Below are 20,111 nucleotides of genomic sequence, written 5' to 3' on the forward strand. Positions count from 1 at the left end.
TAATGGCTACCAAAAAGGCTGTCTTGTAGGACAAGAATTTGAGATCCACCGTAGCCGCTGGCTCGAAGCGAGGAGCGGTCAAGGCCTGTAGGACTAAAGAAAGGTCCCAAGGAGGAACTGCTTGTTTTATAGGGGCCTGAGAAGAAAAGTACCTTTAAGAAATATTTTACACAATTTGGCTGACATAAGAGGATTAGAGTCATGGCCAATGTGATAGTGAGAAATTGCCGCCAGTTGAACTTTGACTGTGGAACTGCTGGCACCATCGTTAAAGAGAGTGGTTAGAAAGTCAAGCACTAAAGGGAGAGGAACCGTGAAGGGATTCAGGCCTTGCCGCTCCGCCCACACAGAGAAAGCGTTTCCATTTGCTTCGTAAACCTTTCTAGTGGATGGTTTATGAGCGCAACCAAAATAGCCTTTACAGGTGAAGAAATACCGAGTCCTCATCAAGAGTGGAACTGGAGCAGCCAAGCGGTCAGCTTCAGGTTGTCCAGGTTCGGAGGAGGAATGCAGGATGGATGGGATATCAGATCCGGGATGGGATCTAGAATCCAAGGAGGATTCACCGAGTGAGACCTTAGGAAGGGGAACCAGATCTGTCGAGGCCAGAATGGAGCAATGAGAATCATTCTGCAACCCACCCGAGAGGCTTTCTGAAGAACTTGCAGCATCAGAGGCAAGGGTGGATAGGCATACAGAAGACCGGGTGGCCAAGCATGCACCAGAGCGTCTCTTGGGGTACCTCCGGGAGGAGGTATTAGAGCGAAAAAACTGTCGCACTTGGTGTTTGAGGGAGAAGCAAACAGATCGCATGAAGGGGTTCCCCACCGTGCGAATATGCGTCTCGCTACTTGACAATTGAGAGACCAGTCGTAAGGGGTCAGAATGGTGCGACTGAGCTTGTGCGCTAGGATGTTGGACCGACCCGGAATGTGCATTGCTATTAGAAAGCGATTGGTGGAGATTGCCCATTCCCAAACTCTCATGGCCTCTCGACAAAGAGGGTAAGACCTTGTTCCCCCTTGCTTGTTGATGTACCAGACAACAGACATGTTGTCGATTGAATCGCAATTGTTCCCAAGGGAAGAAAGTCCTGAAGTGCTAGCAACGCTAAGAGCACTGCTCTCATCTCTAGAACATTGATATGCAGTAAGGTCTCTGAATCGTTCCACGTGCCTTGGACTGTCCGGCGCGCAAAGTGGCCCCCCCACCGGAGGCGGGAGGCGTCCGTGGTCACCGTGGGGAGAGGGGAGAAGCACAAAATGGGCGGCCTTTGTGGAGATCCGGGGAGTGGAGCCACCACAAGAGGGACCGCTTGCAAGCCTTGCTGATCGCTATGGGATGATGCATGCGGAGAGCAAGGTATGACCACTGTACTAAGAGCGTCCACTGTAGAATGCATATTGAGCCTGGCAAGAGGAAGAAGTGCTATAGCCGAAGCCATGGACCCTAGAGCCCTCAGGACCAACTCCGCTGGAACAGAACTTGAATGGAGAATGGCCCGCACCTGGAGCTGCAGATTTAGAACTCTGTCCGCAGTGAGGAAGGCTCGTAAACTCCTTCTGTCTAGCCTGGCCCCTATAAAATCTAAGAGCTGTGTGGGCCAGGTTGGACTTTTGTATTTATTGTGATGCCCAGAAAGGGAGCAAGATGGAGAAAGGAGTCTCGCCAATAGAAGTAGAAGACTTGTTGGGGCGGTAAGAAGCCAGTCGTCCAGGTAAGGAAAGACCTGCACGCCCTGAAGCCTCAGGTGGGCCGCTAGCACTGCTAGCACTTTGGTAAACACCCTGGGGGCTGTGGTGAGACCAAAGGGAAGGACCCGAAACTGGTAGTGACTGGCTCCCAGCCGGAAGCGGAGAAACCTCCTGGAGCGCCTGTCCATCAGGATGTGGTAGTACGCGTCCTTGAGATCTATCGAGCACATCCAGTGATTTTCTCCCAGAAGGGGAGAATAGATTGCAGAGTGACCATTCGAATTTTTCTTTGGGGACTGCCAGATTCAAGAGAGAGGTCTAGGATTGGTCTTAGTTCCCCGTCTTTTGGCACTAAAAGAATCTGGAGTAGAACCCTGATCCGATCTGGTCTGGGGAATGGGCTGGATGGCTCCTTTCTTTAGCAGATGGCCAATTTCTGCCCAAGCGGCCTCCCGTAGGCCGCGCGGGACGTCTGGGCGGGAGTTCAAATTTGGAACGTGGAGGAAAGGTATGCGAGATCCCCTGGATATGATTTGGAGAACCCAGCGGTCCGATGTTATGGACTCCCATGCCGCTAGGTGCCCCGAACGTCCCCGACTGCCTCCAGAGGGGAGCAGGCGAGCAACCCCTCAGGGTGGCTGCGCGGGCCGTTCAGAGAAAGGTTCCCTGGACCCGAAGTTTCTGGGAGCCCCTCTGCCTCTAGGGCGGCGTCCTCCCTGTCCTCCTCTGCCACGGAAGGACTGGTTGTCCGGAGCAGGCTGGGACTGCTGCGACTTCCGGAACCACATCTTCTTCTGACCCTTTTGGTTCCTAGAATAGGGCCTCTGGGGTGCAGAGAAGCGGATTCCGACGGCAGACAGCGTCTTCGCGTCCTTCTCGCTCTGGCTCAACGTCCCGCGAACGGTCTTGCGAAACAGAGCAGAACCATCAAAGGGGCGTTAAGACGCTTTGAAGGGCTCAGAAAAATCGCAGTGACGGAGCCAGGCCTGACGCCTAGTGACCAGTCCTGTCCCGCAGCTCTAGCGGCGCCTCCGTTGCATGGGAGAGTAGCCGCATAGAAGTATTTGTAACTGACCTAAGAGTGGCCATACGGGTGGAGTGCAGAACTCTGTCCTCCTCGAAATGGACTCAGGGGGATGCAGCGTATTCCTTAATAAGATCTCGCTGCATCCGAATAACATGTGCCAAATAGTTCAGCGCCCTTACCGAGAAGGTCGCGAACTGAACATCCGCTTCCCCAAGCGGTCCATCATCCGAGACTCCTTGCTCGGTGGGTGGACTGAGGACTCTCCTGAGCCAGTTCCCTCTTTGTGGCCGCCCGTCAACATGGCATCTACCGGAGGCCCCTTACTCCAATGGGTCCGGTCGGATGGCGGTCTATGGATCCTATCCGGTCTTTTGGGAATTGGCTCCACGGTGTCCGGTTCCTTCCACGCCCTGGTGGTAATAAGGTCCACCAGGGGTCGGCAGGGGACACCCAAGAGGTAGACGGGCCCGTTCAAATGCCTCCAAGAACACGGACTCGTCCGAGGAAGACTTGGGGCAGACCACCCCTTATACGGAGCATTTCCATGATGTCTCCAAAGGAGACATCCTCGGGGTGACCGTGGGGAGCCTTCCCTTCCTCCAAGTCCGTGTCTTCTGTGAGAGACTCGGGGAGTCAATGTGCCTCCTTTTGCGTATGCTTGCGAGGGACCTCCTCTGGGCGGCTGTCAGAGGAGTCCTCGCAAAGCAGCAATTTGCTCCATAGCAACAACTTGGGGCACAGCAACGGGCTGTCCCAGGGGCCGGATGGTGGAAGCCTGGCCCAGTGCAGAGGGAGCGGGGCGGAGCGAAGCAAGTGCCGGGGTCCGGAGACCCTCAACAGAGCCCTCTCCACCACATCAAAAGCCGAAGGGAGCCGACCTCGACCAAAGGATCCGACAATCGGCTCCCCTCGGATCCGAGTGGACGGAGCCGGCGCCGAAGCACTCGGATCCGAAGGGACAGTACGCTCCGACACAGACGGCGCCGAAGGAGCACTGATCCCCCCGGATCCGAAGCTCGGATCCAGGCTCCGAGAGGTCGGGTCCGGCGCACTCGAGGGCAGGGTCGGATCCGAAGTACCAAGTACTATCGGCGCCGACCCACCCCGGCTCGGCTGCTCGGCTCCAGCTGCCCCGAACCCGGATAGCGGGTCGGAGAAGGAGCAATAGGCTTAAAAAAGGGTGTTGAGCTCCCCCCCGGAGGGGGGGGAGGCAAGAGCACTCCCATCTGCATCTGGGCCTGGATGAACCTTCTCATCATCCGGTCCAGATCAGCATCAGAAAGGCTATGGGTAGATCTCGACGAGGCTACCGAGGTAGGCCTGGAGTGCCTCCTCGACAGCCTCGACGGAGATCGGGTCTCCTCCTCCTCAGGACCCGGTGAAAAGCACACAGGGGACCGGAGCCGAGAAGGAGGAGACCGAACCGACAACGGAGCCGGGGGAGAAGCCCGCTTGGCTGGCGGGGCCGAAACAGAGGTCTCGGCCCGCCGCTTGTGGTGCTTCTCCCTCCGGTCCTTTTTAGTAGCATCCCTCTCCTCTCCAGAAGCGGGAGGTTGAGTCCCAGGAGCAGGAGGGGGTGCCACAGGGGGAACAACTGTAGCCACAGTAGTCCCCGAAGGAGCGGAGGTCGGAGCCGAGTCCGGCGGTAAAAGACCCGCCAAGACCAGCTTGGACCTCCGCTCCCTCAGTGCCCTGGGGTTGAACCCTGCACAAATGGAACAACCAGATGTGAGGTGTTCAACCCCGAGACACTAACACACCGAGTGTGGCCATCAGCGGTGAGAGCTTATGGCCACACTCGAGCATTCGAAAAATAGATTTAGGCTGGTCAGCCATAATCTATAAAACACTAAAAGCTACTGAAAGTAACTTAAAACAAAAGACACACAGGCCTACACACACACTCTACGCAACAGCGAGGGAGGGAATAAAATTACTTAATTTAACTCAAAATAACTCAAAATACACTTTTCAGAAAGGGAAACCTAAACTTTCACACAGAATCACTCAAAGAACCAAAAAATTTTTTGATTTTACAAGTAATAAAATACCACTTAGCTGAGAGCTATGTACCCAAATCCAGTCACCAGCGCGGCAAACGAGATCTGAGGTCATGAGGGTAGAGCAGGGCATTATGGGTGAGGGGAGGAGCTGAGAGCTTGGATCCATAGCTGGAAAACCATGCCGGTTCGGATCCGATATCGGATCCATAACCCACAGGTTGCAGACAAATGAATATCCTACTTCAGATCTTATCTTTGGCAACTGACAGGTTTAGGATGGAAAGGTCCAGAATACGCCTTAGGTATCCCGTCTTTTCTGGCAGTAAAAAGAACCTGGAATAGATGCCTGTTCCGGACCGCCTTTACTGCTACTTCAGTGGCATGCGAAAGGAGGTGCATGGATGTATTACAAGCCACTTTGAGACTGGCCATTCGTGTTGAGAATATGCGCTTATCCTCCAGTGACATGGACTCCAGGGGGCGACTCAGTTAGCTCCTTGACCAGGTCACACTGCAGTCAAGTTACATGGGCCAAATAATTAAGCTCCCTTATAGAAAAGGTGGCTGAAGCTTATGTCCACTTTCCCAGATAATCCATTGTCCTGGACTCTCGGTCGGGGGGATGGACCGTAGAACTTTCCTAGGCTAGTTCTTTCTTAGTGGCAGCCGCTACCACCATGGTATCCATTGGGGACCCCTTGTTCCAACTAGGTCTGTCTACAGGAGGGCTCATATTTTTGTCGGGATGCTTGGGGATTGGCTCCACGGTGTCCAGTTCCTTCCATGCCTGGCTGGTAATAAGGTCCACCAAAGGATCCGCGGGGGGGGGGGGGGGCACCCAGGAGGTAGACTGGTCTGTGCCAAAGGTCTCCAGAAACATAGACTCATCCGAGGCATGCTTGGGGGTGGACCACCTCCCCGCTGGCACAGGATTTGCATGACGTCTCCTAATGAAACATCGTCGGGGGGTGATCTGGGGGAACCTTCCCCTTCCTCCAAATTGGTATCCTCAGTGAGGGACTCTGGGGAGGAATCCAGGTGCCTCCTTTTGCACATTCATTTGCGAGGAACCTCTTTAGTGGGACTCTCCGGAGAAGGCTCGCAAACTACCTGTGGCTCCGCAAGGCAAACAGTCTGGGGCACATCGAGCATGGGCTGTCCCTGCATGGGCAAAATGACTGAAGACACACCCAGAGGCGAGGGAGTTGGGGCAGAATCAGAGGAGATGGTCAGGGGCCTCGATCCACTGGAGAGAACCCTTTCCACCACGTCAAAACCCAAGGGAGAGCAAGCATAATGGGAAACTAATAACGCTGCTCTCCCCAGATCCAACGTTGGGATCGGAGGCAAGATACTGAGGAGAGGGCCCTGACCTGATGTCTGCGCCAAAGGATCTACAGGCAAACGAAGGCACAAAACAAACAAACTAGATAAGCAGAAACCAGGACTAGCTGTACAGGCTAAAACACACACTTTTTTATTTTGTTAGCGCTTTCGGAAAATCCAGTGACTCTCCTTCCTCAGACAACAATGAATGCTTGCCATTTTCAATAAATAGCACACCTTAATACGTGAATTAAACAATCAACTAATTAGAAAACATTAAATAGTTCCTTTAAAGCCAAAACGGATTAAAATAGTTATTATAATAATTAATACAAGTCAATAACTTAAAAAAAACAACAATGAAGCTTGAATCTTATACAAAAAACACCAACACTAAAATTCTACTAAAAGACATAAATGCATCAGAGTGTAGAACATCAGATCAGCTTAAGCTAAAACATTTAAATACTGGGCAAAATTTATATATTGACAATATGTAAAAAAAGTACCTACAAACATGTTTCCCTACCTTTTCAAAGCCAGCTTTTTAAGACAACATTTAATGGAAACGGTCTCATTGAGACCAGGCAGTAAATATTAATCAGTTCAAGATGGAAGTCGGACTGATTAACAAGCCCCACTGGGTACCTCCATTGTCAAGCTGTAGCTTTCTACAGCGAAACAGTGAACAGTCAAATTTGAGATTTGCTACTTGGAAGAATGTCTGAATAAATTGATTGTGCCTAAGAGTTTGAGACAATGGAGGTACCCAGTGGGGCTTGTTAATCAGTCCGACTTCCATCTTGAACTGATTAATTTATTTAACACACAGGCTTTTGAGTTTATGAGACTTTTAATTAAAGAATACAAAACTCAAGTGACTAATTATACCAAAGATTTGGAGGTTATGGAGCAGGCTATTCTTAGTCATTGTGATTTCCCCCGGTATAAGTTTGAATACCTGAGAATTTTTAACAGCATTGATGCCACAATTTGCAAATTAGCAGCGGGGAAGAAAAAGAAAATTACTAGGGATATCCACCAATTCAACTCTAAAACTGCCTACCCCCCTCCCCCATTTGTGAACCTTGTCCACCAAAATAGAACATCTCAAAATAGTGACGAAGGCTCTGATGATGGGGGGGAATTCCAAGGAGAAAACAGTAACTCTCAGGGTTACGATCAAGGGCCAAGACGGAGCGAGAGAATAAAGAAAAATTTTAATAATCATCAAATGAACAATGGTGGGGGTGGTCACAATAATGGCTCTAATTCCACCCGTGGCCATAATAATGCCTCCAATGCTGTGCCGGACAAGCAGGAGGGGCATGTTATCCCTGGTGTGATCCAACAGGGTTTTCGGGGCCAGGAGACCCAACGGGTCAATCAACCGAGAAACATGAACCAACAGGGGCGGTCTCGGAAACGGAAGAACCAGAGGAGGAGGTAGTCCAACGGAACTACTTGAATCCCACTGTTCAGGTTAATGAGACTGGTGACTTCTTTTTGTACAACTACACGGATTTTGTGTTTCCAAAAGAGATGATTGACTTTTTTTCTTTAGGACTTACTTTCGTTCCTGACTCAGGTCTAAACTTGGTCAATACAATTATAGACCTTAAGATGTTTGTTCGTAAGTTGAATCTTACTTCCCTTTTGGGGGTTAATTCATCAGTTCAGGATGTTTTACGGGTTTCTAGTACGTACAACCCTCCCTTGCACCCGGCTCTTCTAGCATACGAAAAAATTTGTGAATTGGACTTCCGTACCTTCTGTCAGGAAGGGGGTAGAACAAGGAAAGGAGGGTTCAATATAAGTAATAATGAACAGGACTTTATCAGGCTTTTAAAGGATTGTAAAATAAGAATGATGAAGCCGGATAAAGGGGGTGGGTTAGTTTGCATGGATCACAATACTTATGTTTCATCTATGCTAGCACATTTGGAAAACCCGGCCTATCAAAAGATTAGTCGTAATGAACTCCATACAGCATATGTTAAAATTAAACAGGTTCTGGATGACCTGTTTATAGAAGCTGCTATTGACGTTGACTTATTTGCATTTCTTTCCATGCCCGCTCCTAGAATAGCTTCCTTCTTTGGGATTCCTAAAATCCACAAGCGCCTCTCCGACCCCCCTTTTAGACCCATTGTAGACGGGTGAGGGTCCATCACGTACGGATGTGCTAAATACATACATGGTATTCTCAAGCCCCTGATTGAAAAAGAGGGTCAGATTTGTAAGGACTCGTGGGGCTTTTTAAGAGCCTTTAGTAATTTTCAGTTTAGAGATGATTACATCTTTTTGACTGTTGATGTGAGGGATCTCTATACAGTGATCCCTCACAATTTAGGCTTGGAGTGGGTTAGGGATTTCCTATATGCTAGAAATGTTAACAACAACACTATTTATGTGGTTGAAACACTTCTTGAATTGGTTCTTACCAATAACTTTATGATGTTTGAAGGGGAACTTTTTGTTCAGAAATCAGGGGTAGCAATGGGCTCCCCTTGTGGTGGCAGTTTTGCCAACTGCATCATGGCCCATTGGGAGACCACTAAGTTATTTGGCGACCCCCTCTTTAAGCAAAATGTCGCCTGGTACACGAGGTACCAGGACAACATGTTCTTTCTTTGGAAAGGACCACAGGATGTCATCAAGGATTTTATTGCGTCTATTTCTAGCTTAACTGACTTTTTGGAATTTACGTACAGTATCGGGCCGGATTCTATCAGCTTTCTTGACATTCTTATCCAAAAAGATTATGTTAACAAAAAGTTTAAAAGCTGTATTTTTAGGAAACCCACCTACTCCAATGCCTTTTTACATTTTTCAAGTTGTCATCCTTACCATCAAAAGAGGGGGGTCGTGAAGGGGCAGCTTGTTAGGGCGGCTAGGATGGTTTCTGAGGAAGCTGACTTTTTGGATGAATGTAAACTGCTGCAAGGAATGTTTATTAAGAGGGGATACCCCTTGTCACTTGTTAAATCTCTAGAGATGGAGGTTACTAATAAACTGAAAAGTGGGTTTTATAAACCCTTATTGTTAGCCGTCCCACTTGAAGTGTCTGAACCAGATGAATTAGGGTGTCCACTCGAGGTTTTAAGAAACAAAAATCAAGATCAAAATCCTATTAGGTTTTTTTGCACCTACAACCTTGACCATTCCTTTATTAGGGCTACTTTGGCAAAGAACTGGGTTTTACTAATGGAAGACCCTCTTTTAGCTAAGATACTAGGTGATCAACCCACTATTACTTTTACACGTGGGTTGAATCTGAAATCTTTACTGCATTATACTAATAAAAGTAAGAGTGGCAGGCCCAAAGGAATGGTAAGGTGTGGGTGTTGTCATCAATGTAAGCATTTGAACCTAACTTATCAGTTTAGCATTAGGGGGGTTCAGTTTAAAATTCAGGGTCATTTTTCCTGTGACTCCATGGGAATAGTTTATTGTGCTCTATGCCAGGACTGTAATGCCTTTTATATTGGCAAAACTGAGCGAAAGCTCAAACAACGCATTTATGAGCACTGTTATGTGATTACTAAATCTGACCTTACGAATGCCTTAGCTAGGCACATTAATGTTCATCCTGGCCATTCTTTTAAATTTTCGGTTTTAACCCAGATTCATAAGGATGATAGGGGTGGCCCTTGGCAGATTAACCTCGAAATCGAAGAATTGAGATGGCAGATTTTGACTGCATCATATTTACTGCCTGGTCTCAATGAGACCGTTTCCATTAAATGTTGTCTTAAAAAGCTGGCTTTGAAAAGGTAGGGAAATATGTTTGTAGGTACTTTTTTACATATTGTCAATATATAAATTTTGCTCAGTATTTAAATGTTTTAGCTTAAGCTGATCTGATGTTCTACACTCTGATGCATTTATGTCTTTTAGTAGAATTTTAGTGTTGGTGTTTTTTGTACAGTTTAAGATTCAAGCTTCATTGTTGTTTTTTTAAAGTTATTGACTTGTTTTAATTATTATAATAACTATTTTAATCCGTTTTGGCTTTAAAGGAACTATTTAATGTTTCCTAATTAGTTGATTGTTTAATTCACGTATTAAGGTGTGCTATTTATTGAAAATGGCAAGCATTCATTGTTGTCTGAGGAAGGAGAGTCACTGGATTTTCCAAAAGCGCTAACAAAATAAAAGTGTGTGTTTTAGCCTGTAGAGCTAGTCCTGGTTTCTGCTTATCTAGTTTGTTTGTTCTGCGCCAAAGGAGAAAGACCCGGCCCCTTGGATCTGACGCCCAGGCTTTGGCTCCGACAACCGCTCAGGTCGAACTAGTCGGATCCGACACGCTCAAGGTAACAGCCGGTGTTGGGGTACTCGTTTCCATCAGCACCGATCTTCTATCACCGGGATCTCTTGGATCCATAAACTCCAATACCAGGGTTCGGACTGGAGAAGGATATATAGGGACAAAAAAAGGAAGTGAGCTCCCCCCTCCAGAGGGAGAGGGGGCTGGGCAAGACCCCCATCTGAATCTGGGTGCTAATGAACCTTCGCATCATTTTGTCCATGTCCGCCTCACTCAAACTCCTGGTGGAACGCAACAAGGCCAACATCGACCAAGAGGGTCGATGTGTGGAGGGCCTTGGAAGAAGGTCTAGGCTCCTCTGGCTCCAGCGAGAATCTGGGCGAGCAGAGCCGAGGAGAAACTGGCCGGGTAACTATTTGTTGTTTCAGAGGAGGACCCACCGGATCCGTCCGGTCCGAGGATCTCTTCTTCCCTTTGTCTTTCTTTCTCTCTGTCTCTGCCCTTCTCTTTCCTAGACTCCCTATCCACAGGCCTATGTACCGGAGGTTGAGTCCCAGCCTGGGAGGGAGGGGAAGAGACTGTGGCTACATTAGAAGTGGCCACGGCAATGACCGTAAGGGAAGCGGAGGCAGCTGGCTCTGTAGCAGGAAGAAGCCCTTTTAGAATTAGTTTTGCACTATGATCCTTCAGGGCCCTGGGGTTAAACCCCACACAAATACTACAGTTGTAAGATGGGATGCACCAAACAGATCACACGCACAGTATGGCCATCAGCCGGAGATAACTTATGGCCACACACTGTGCATTTCCTAAAGACCAACTTAGACTGCTGATCTGCCATTATTAAACAAGGTTAAAGGCAAAAGGCACAAGCCCTAACATGCCTGACCACACACATTCACTGACTAGCAGTAAGGGAAGGGATAGGCCTACTCTAACTACTACTATGTTAAACTGTTCTACTTTTTTTTTTTTTGAAAGGGAACACGACGCAAAACGAAGGGGAGGTTATGCAAGGGAAAGGGAACCTACCTGTCGGTACCAGCAACACAAACTCACAAATTATCTGAAACAAATCACCTACCACGCCTGGAGCTCCGGGACCATGCTGCTTGGCAAAGCCACGGCAAACGAGATCTGAGAGAAGGAAGGAGATGGAGGGGTATTATGGGTAAGGGGAGGAGCTTGGAACTTGGATCAAATGCTGGTGAAGCTGCAGTCTCGGATCCGATCCGGATCAGATTCCCACAGGTTGATGTTAAAATGAAGTCAACTACTTCAGATCCAGGGTTTCTTAAGGTTTTTAAATCTACACAGTTTTGAATACATACTTCACAGGCAGACAAATAAAAAGAATGACAGATGTTTTGTAGTATAATTAAATGCAAACCTTTTTCAGTTGCCCCAATCGAAGTTTGAATATTTCTTCTTGTTCATGGTATTCTGCTACTGTTAGCCTTAGGGAAAAAAAAAATCCTATGAACAATGCTGATGGTAAAAATAACAGTATTCCAAAACAAAGAAAACACACTAGGCAAACCTTGAAATGAGGAAAACAATCAGTAAGGTTAAGCAGTGACTGGAAGTTTTTGTAGCACATGACCATGTGGATGATGATTTAAAAGTTTGATGTAATTGTTAACTATTCGTTCTGATGACATCTACTGGCAACTGAATGTAGGACAAAGCACTTAACTAATGGTATTAAATATTTGGCTTATGCTTTTCACAGTAGTTTAAGTGTGACTTTGTTTTCTCTCTCGCTATTGTGAGACTGCCTGATTGGAACTTTGTTGACATTTCTGAGTAATTCAAAATAGTAAACAAAATAAAAGTTACACTCATGAAGACTGCAAGTGAAATATAGCACGTTCTTGTATCATGTAAACATGCCTTGAGACTTAATAGCACAAAAACTCAGCGGCCAAATATTTCTCAACAGTGCTTATACAAGACAGTAAACTCAAAAGTAATGGCTTTCTAAAAATCGCAGCTCTAAAAAGAAAAACAAGACTAAGTGATATAATACCAACTAGAAAGTGACAATTGCTACAATAAAAAACAGACTAATGTTCATGACACTACTCATTTACATAAATACATTACTTTAACTGCTTAAGCAAGTCAAAACAATATAATTAACATAAGTAACAGACCATCACTGTATGATAGCTGTGCACAAAGCTCCATTAACAACAGTGCTGCTGTACTGTTACTGCACTCAACAGATTTTCTAAATGGCAGTGGATGATGGGCCATCCCTCAGTTTTATAGATTTGTTTTAGCTCCTTCAGGTAACAGCTTATAAAGATGCTGGAAAGTTAAGGGATGGGTTTTTATCAATAATGCCAAACTACAAACCAGTATCCAACCATTTTACTGCTCACACATTCAGTTCCATATACACATCAGCTGGAAGAAACATAGCTGCCTTTCAACAAACATGAATTTAGATACCAAAATGTTGGCATCAAGTCACTTCCCATTAAACCAGCAGCAGACACCAGTAAAATCTTTTTACAGGTCTATTAAATTTCATTTATCAGGATGGTCCACTGGCCCATAGTGAGCTCATTTCCTGTGGTGGTCAGGGGAGAAAGGCTCCACATTAAAACCAATACAACAGAAACTATTAGTAGCAGTTTGATAAAGAAAGTCACAGCTCACTATTACGTACATTAGAGAATTCTCATTACCAGTTACACAGCAAAAGCTAACTACATTATAATCGGAGTATAGTACAAGTTATGCAGTCACACTTGAACAAGGCTGGAATCTAGTTATTAGCAACTACCTTACTTATAGTTCAGGTCATTATTAGCAAAGAATAGTTGTTTAAGAACTTACCATAACCTTAGATGTCCTTCTCTTCCATGTTCCAGTATTCATTACAGTAGAGAGGTTGCTGCCTGCAGCGCTGCCATCAGGCCAGTATACCAAAGTCTTTGCTCTTGGAGGATAAGTGGATGTCCCTTGTCAAGGCCATAAACCGATGTAGAGTATAAAAGTGATGTCTGCACATACCTTCTTCAGAATGATCTGCCGCATACAGTAGTACTCCTGTGGGTTAAGAGAGGGTCCTACTAGGGAGACCATTAGACTTGCATCTAGACTAGACCTAGGGTAGTAGGTAGGCTGTGTTGAGACTGGGGAGAGAATGACCATGCCCCCACAGTTCGGCCCTGATATGTTAGTTATGTAAGGTAGAGGGGGCAGGTGGGTGGGACTGAATACTGCAACATGGACGAGAAGGACATCTAAGGTTATGGTAAGTTCTTACACAACTATTCTGTGTCCTTCTATTCTCATGTTGTAGTATTCATTACAGTAGGGAGATTACCAGAGCTTTAGATATGAACCTGGGTGAGGATTGAATTTCAATAAGGCCTTGGAGAACTGACCTGGAATACGCTGCTCTTGCTCTGGAGGCTAGGTCCAGTTTGTAATGCTTGGTAAAGGTATGAATTGAGGTCCAAGTGGCTGCTTCTAAAATGGAGGCGTAGTCAATCCCTTTGAAAAAGACAGCTGAGGAGGCGGCTGCCCTGGTACAATGAGGTTTGACGTGACCATGCAAGGATTTTCCATGATAGGAATAGCACATGCCAATGGATTTTGAAATCCATGAATAAATTGTCTGTTTGGAAACTGCCTTCTCTAAAGAAGATGAATAATTGGTCAGACTTTCCAATAGGTTTGGTTTTGTCGAAGTAATGCCTCAGTTGCCTGTGGAGATCCAAGAAATGGTAAGCTCTCTCTGAGGAATTTTGTGGATGAGTGTAGAAAACAGGCAGGTTGATAGTCTGGTTTAATGAGTTCATTAACCACCTTGGGCATGAAGGAGGGGGGATGGTCCTGACAGCAACTCTGTCCTTGTGGAAAATAAGACAAGGAGAGGTAGCCATAAGGGCTTGCATCTCTGATACCCTCCTGGCAGAGGTGAGGGCCACTACTAGAACTCTTTTCAGGGTGTACAGTTTCAGGGATACTGAATAAGATGGTTCAAAAGGTGGCAATGTGAGTTTTTCTAGTACGGAATTCAAGTCCCAAGGAAAAGGTATAGGTTTTCTGGGGGGTCTGATATTTAAGTACCCCTTTCAGAAAAAGCTCAACTTCCAATCTGGAAGCCAGAGGAAGTGATATGGGCAGACAAGCAGAGATGGCAGATAGGTGGACTTTGAGGAGTAAGTTGGTTTTGAGTGTAGAAGCTCACACGAATAGGAAAGGACCATAGGTATAGTAGTCAGAGGGTCCTGGTTTTCCCATTGACACCACATGGGGAATCTGCCCCATTCAGATACACAATTTCTCCTGGTACTAGGTTTTCTGGCCTCCTGAAGAACATTGTGTACATCCTCTGAATATAGGTGTCTGTAGGGGATTAGAACCTTATCACCCATAAGGTCAGTTTCAGATTGTTCACCTGGGGATACAGTAGGGATGCCCTGTCCTGTGTGAGGTCTATTCGGTGGGGTAATCTGCGATGATTACCCTTGGCTAGTAAGTGAAGGAGGAGAAACCAATGCTGTCTTGGCCAAAACGGGGTCAAAACAGGATTTTGGGTTTGTCCCCCTGCATTCTCAGGACGACTTTCTGAACCAGAGTGAAGGCATAAAGGTACATTCCCCTCCCAAAAAAGGAGAATGCGTCCACTTCCCAAGCTTGTGGATGCGGGTCCCTTGTGCAGAAGCTGGGCATCTGCCTTTTCTGTCGGGAGGCAAAGAGATCTGCTTGTGGAATACCCCTCCTGTGGATAAGGTCCAGGAATACCCCTCTCTGAAGCATCTACTTGTGAGGGAGAGAGGAGGTTCTGCTGAGTTTGTCTGCCATAACATTCTCTGCTGAGGGAATACATACTGCTACCAGGTGGATCTAGAGTGATGATGCTAGGTTCCATATTTGGATGGCCAGGCTGCAGAGAGAGTAAGACTTTGTTCCCCCTTGCTTATGTACTACAGGGACAGTCAATGTCTGCGATTATTTTTAGGTTTCCTGGATGAAGAGCTGATTTGAACGTTAGTAAGGCTAACAGTAATGCCCTCATTTCCTTGATGTTGATATGGTCCTTTTGTCTTAGGTTGGACCATCTGCCTTGCACAGAGAATTGATTCTGATTTATTAGAAGCACTGCACCCCACCCAAAGTCTGATGCATCTGTGGAGACCTGTTGTAGGGAGGCTGGAACCTGTAGGGCGGTTCCTTGATTGAGGTGAAGTACTGAAACCCACCACTGGAGTTCCCTCTTCAGACACAAAAGTAGGGGAAGGAGCGAGTCCAGGGGCCGAGTGTCTTGGCTCCATAAGTTTTTTTTAGGCTCCACTGGATTTTTCACTTGTGGAGTCTTGCCAGAGGTAACATGGGTATAAGGGGATACCATGAGGCCTAACATTTTCAGGAATTCCCAAGCTGTCAAGGAGGAGTGGGTGAAGAGTTTTTTTTTGAAGTATAGACAAATGTCTAGGACTCTTTGGTCTGGGATGAAGGCTTTCATTCTGTCTGTTCCTATCCTGTATCTCAAGAAAACCAAGTCTTGAGAGGGTGTCAGGTGAGACTTTTTGTGGTTTATGGTAAACCCTAATTGAGTTAGGGTGGATGTTACCTGTTGTAGGCGGAGAAGAACTTGGTGAAGGATGAGCAGGTCATCTAGATATGGGTATATCTGTATACCCTAAGTCCTGCAGTGAGCAATAAAGGGGGCTAGACACTGTGAACACTCGAGGAGCAGTGGAGTCTCCAAAAGGCAAAGCAGAGAATTGAAAATGGCAAGAACCTATTGCAAAGTGGAGGAATTTCCTGTAAGCTGGATGTATAGGATTGTGCAGGGCTACCATGAAAGCCTGGGTTGGTATGAGTGATAAGAGCAAGGGTAAGGTAATCATTTTAAAGCTGGATATCTTGAGGAAGAAGTTTAGGAAAGATATGTCTAGGATTGTCCTCCATGGGCCTTCTTTCCTTGGTACCAGAAACATTCTGGAGTAGAAGCCTATGTTTGTTTGTGGGCAGAGTACCTGTTCTATGGTACCCTGAGCTAGGAGTTGTTGAATGATGGGTGGGAAAAGGTGGGTTTGGTTTTTTTGGTGGTTGGGGGATACCCTGGAAGGGTAGTACTATCAACCAAGTCATGAAATATCCTTTATGAATGATGGAGAGGACCTATTGTTCTGATGTGATTATCCACCAGGAGGGTAGGGTGAGGGCAAGACAAAGGGATAGAAGGGTGTTTAGGTCTAAAGGTGGTAAGTCACAGTGGAGGTGGTTTGGATTGGTCAGACTGACTCCAAAAGTGAGTGGTGGAAGAGTTGGTGGAAAACCAGGGAGTAGAGCTTTTTCCTTGGTTGTCTACGTCCCTTTGACTGAGGAGCTGTGCGTGAGGACTGTCTTCTCACAGAAGGTTTTTGTGGGTAGTTCCTGTGGTACCCGGGTATAGGGGATACCAGTAAATGTTTAAGGTTTTGTAGTTCTTTTCCCTTTTTTTGAAGGGATTTGAGAAGTTCTGCTGAAGCTTAACCAAACAGGCCCTTACTCTCCAGGGGTGCGTCAAGCAATTTTGTTTGTACATCCATAGGGAGAGGTTGTAGCCTCACCCAGGAATATCGCCTTAAAACTGATCCTGATGCAGCAGATTTAAATGAGGCTTCCACAGCATCATAACTGCACCTAATGGAGTACCTAGTCACTTGGGATGCTGTGGAAAAGCAGGGCGTTTATTTCTGCATTAATGGGGGAGTCAGGGGCCTCAGAGGAGGGTAGAAGCTTTAGTGATGGTATCCAGGACATACCTAGCCATATGGGTTTGATCGTTGAAAGCCTTTATAGCCAGAGTAGAGGAGGTATACACCTTCTTCCCTAATCTGTCCATGAAATTTCTGTCTTTATCCATGGGGTATAGAGCAGCAGAAGGTAACTGCTTTGAAGTTTGTCAGCAGAGACTGCAATAATTGCAGAGTCTTCTGGAGAATTTTAAAGAGGAACTGGGTTTCCAGGGAGACCTTCTAGAAGTGGTCAGGGAATTTAAAGGCTGGAGGTTGCGAGTCTGGGGACTGAGAAGCAGCCAAAAATGCATCCTGGAAAGCAGGTAGTAATAAGGGCTCAGCAGAGGGAGATGGTTGCTCCATTTGTAAAAAGGTCAAAGCACCTTTTCTTGGTATCAAATACTTCTGATGCCTGCCACTTAAAATGCTCCCTTCATGAGGGAGATTGTCTCTTCAAAGCTGAATTCTTCCCCTAGGGACTCAGGAGTAATGGAGTCCCCGGGGGAGTCTATTTGAGATTCATAATTAATGGATTCCTCTGAAGAGGAGTAGTCTTCCTCAGATACCTCTAAAGGTGGTCGAGGAGAGGAGCCAGGAGATAATTGTTGTGTCTGCAAGGCCTGAAATGCCTTAGAGAGACTTTGTGAAAATACTTTCCAGGAAGGAAATGGTTGAGGGTCAGGATGTTTAACTTTTTGTTTTCTCTTCAAGTGGGTAGCCGGTGGAGAAAGAATCAGAGCGGACGTCTGTTTAGGTGGAAGTGTAAGAGCTGGGCCCTCTGAATGAATGAGTTGAGGTTCCCCTCCGCCATCAGGATCTGATGACTGATTTGCCTCAGCGGAAGTACCTGAAGTTTCTGCCATCCCAGCTTCCTTTGAGGCTCCTGGGCCTGGTTTGGAAACGGAGGTCTGAGAAGATTCCAGGCTTTCATCAGCATCAAGAATCTTAGACGCCTTAGGTGCAAATTGGGATTACGGCCTAATTTTCTTGGCCTTCTTCCTTGGCAGCTCGTCAGACGGACCCTACTCCCTCTTCCATACCTCGCGCAAGATGTCGTAATCTCTCATTTTCTAAATACAATTTTAATGCAGCCAGGTGGCTGCGAAGTGCCTTGGGGGCAAAGGATCATCAAATGGGGAAGGACGTATGGTCGTGAGCCTCATCTAAGCAAAATATGCACTTCTCGTGCGTGTCTGTGAGGAATTCCTCTCCCACAAGCACACTTCCCCTTTCTAGTTGACATGTACATCTTAACAGTAATCAAAGTTAAAGAAAAAACCCAACAGGGCACTTAGCTATATCGGTAGATGAAGCGGTAATCTGGTCTGGAGTGGAAACCTGAAAAAACGCAATCTGCTTTTGGAACTGGCAAACAGGAGTCAGACGCTCACTGCGGCAGAAAAAATCTGGGGAGGGTACGTGCAGCCATCACTTTTATACCCTACATCAGTTTATGGCCCTGACAAAGGATGTCACACGTTCCCTCCAGGCGCAAAGACTTATAGTGGCAGGATGGTGGCACTGCAGGCAGCAAACTCCCTACTGTAATCAATACTGAAACATGACAATAGGACATCTACATTAGTTACAGTATTAAATAAGAGACAATGTTGAATGACATATAAGGTGCCACAGTTAGGCATAATACGAATCATATTGACAGTTTAACTTTAGTAATGTGGTAAAAGTATTAAACACTTATAAACACATGTTCTGCTGGACTTATCGTAAAGTTAAGTCATGAGAGTAAATTTCAACCATATAAGTCAGAAGTACAAGTAAGGCGTGCATATCATATACATAAAGTCAAAATGATAAGTCATGTTAGTAGGTAGTCAAGTTTAGCTTGTAAGGGGACGTTAATAAGGGGATAGTAGTAGAGAGTCTGGGGAATTAATTTATGGGAGGTGGCACATTGGAGCATGTACAGTGCCACAGACTGGAGAGGTGCTGAGAGAGACTTTTTGAATTAAGAGGCATTCTTAGTGGTCCTTATTATTAATGGGACTGTATTCCACAGTTTGGCAATTGAGGAGTACAGCATTTGACCAGCGGGAAGGTTTATTTTTTCTACTTGCAGGTGAAGTTGGTTCCCAGATCTGCCGGGTCTGTTTGGGTGATATTAAGTACAGAGGTAAGGGATGAAAAATCTGATGGTTTGTAGATAACTGTGTGCTGTAGTTAATTGTAAGCATGTTTGGTAGTGTGGGAATTCAAGCCAATTCAGTACGTGTAAGGAGGAGCAGTGAGGAGAGGAATATTTTGCATTAGCTGCAAACTTGGCAATTTTACTGTAGCAAATCTCAAGCTTGGTTTTCAGGGAGGATTGGATATTGGGGAAGAGGGGAGCACTATACAGGAGAGAAGGAAGGAAAAAGTTAAGGCAAGAGTTTGTTTTGTAAAGAGGCTAAGAAAGTGCTTATGTCTATAAAGGATTCCCAACTTTTGATGCATCTTTTTGATACCATTGTGCACATGTAGGTCAAAAGTTAGGTTTTCATCTAAGATGATGATTACTAGTTTTGTATGGGACACAACCTCAATAATAGTTTTGTTTTGGGAATGTACAGAGAATTCAGTCTTGTTTAAGGGGGTGGTTTTCTTAGGGGTAAATAACAGGAGTTTAGTTGTATTAGGGTTTAGAGCAAGGTGGTTGTTGGTCACCCAAGTTTGGTAGATGTACGGGAATTTCGGGCAATTTTTTAAGTTCAGATGCAGAGTTTGCAGAGCAGATGATAGTTAAGTCATCTGCATATTGTACTACAGATTTTTGACTAAGTTTAGTGGAGTCATTGACGAAAATATTGAAAAGAAGGGACCCTAGTAAGGAGCCTTGGGGAACAACTGTAGAACTGTCAAGGAACAGAGGAGTAAGAGTGCTGCCATTTGGTGGATTGTTGTCCATTTGTGAGGTAGTTAAGTGAACCAATTTAGGGTTGGGGGAGACACCTAGTTTAGAAAGTTTTGTGAGAAACAGAGGGTGGGAGACTATGTCAAAGACTTTAGAGAGGTCAAGAAAGAGTGAGGATACAATTATGCCTG

General features: G+C 46.1%; 1 protein-coding gene across 1 annotated transcript in view; it reads right to left on the reverse strand.

Moving 5' to 3' along the window:
- Window positions 1-20,111, reverse strand: part of TLK1 (tousled like kinase 1) — a gene marked incomplete in the record, with an annotated part of 2,832,579 nt that overhangs the window by 1,036,508 nt on the left and 1,775,960 nt on the right. Inside the window, 1 exon segment of the mRNA XM_044075520.1 lies at window positions 11,711-11,777. Within this exon segment, the coding sequence (XP_043931455.1) occupies window positions 11,711-11,777 (67 nt within the window).

The sequence above is a fragment of the Protopterus annectens genome, chromosome 6.part1 (assembly GCF_019279795.1).
Source record: "Protopterus annectens isolate FY-2018-M chromosome 6.part1, PAN1.0, whole genome shotgun sequence".
In the NCBI taxonomy this organism is placed as follows: Eukaryota; Metazoa; Chordata; order Ceratodontiformes; family Protopteridae; genus Protopterus; species Protopterus annectens.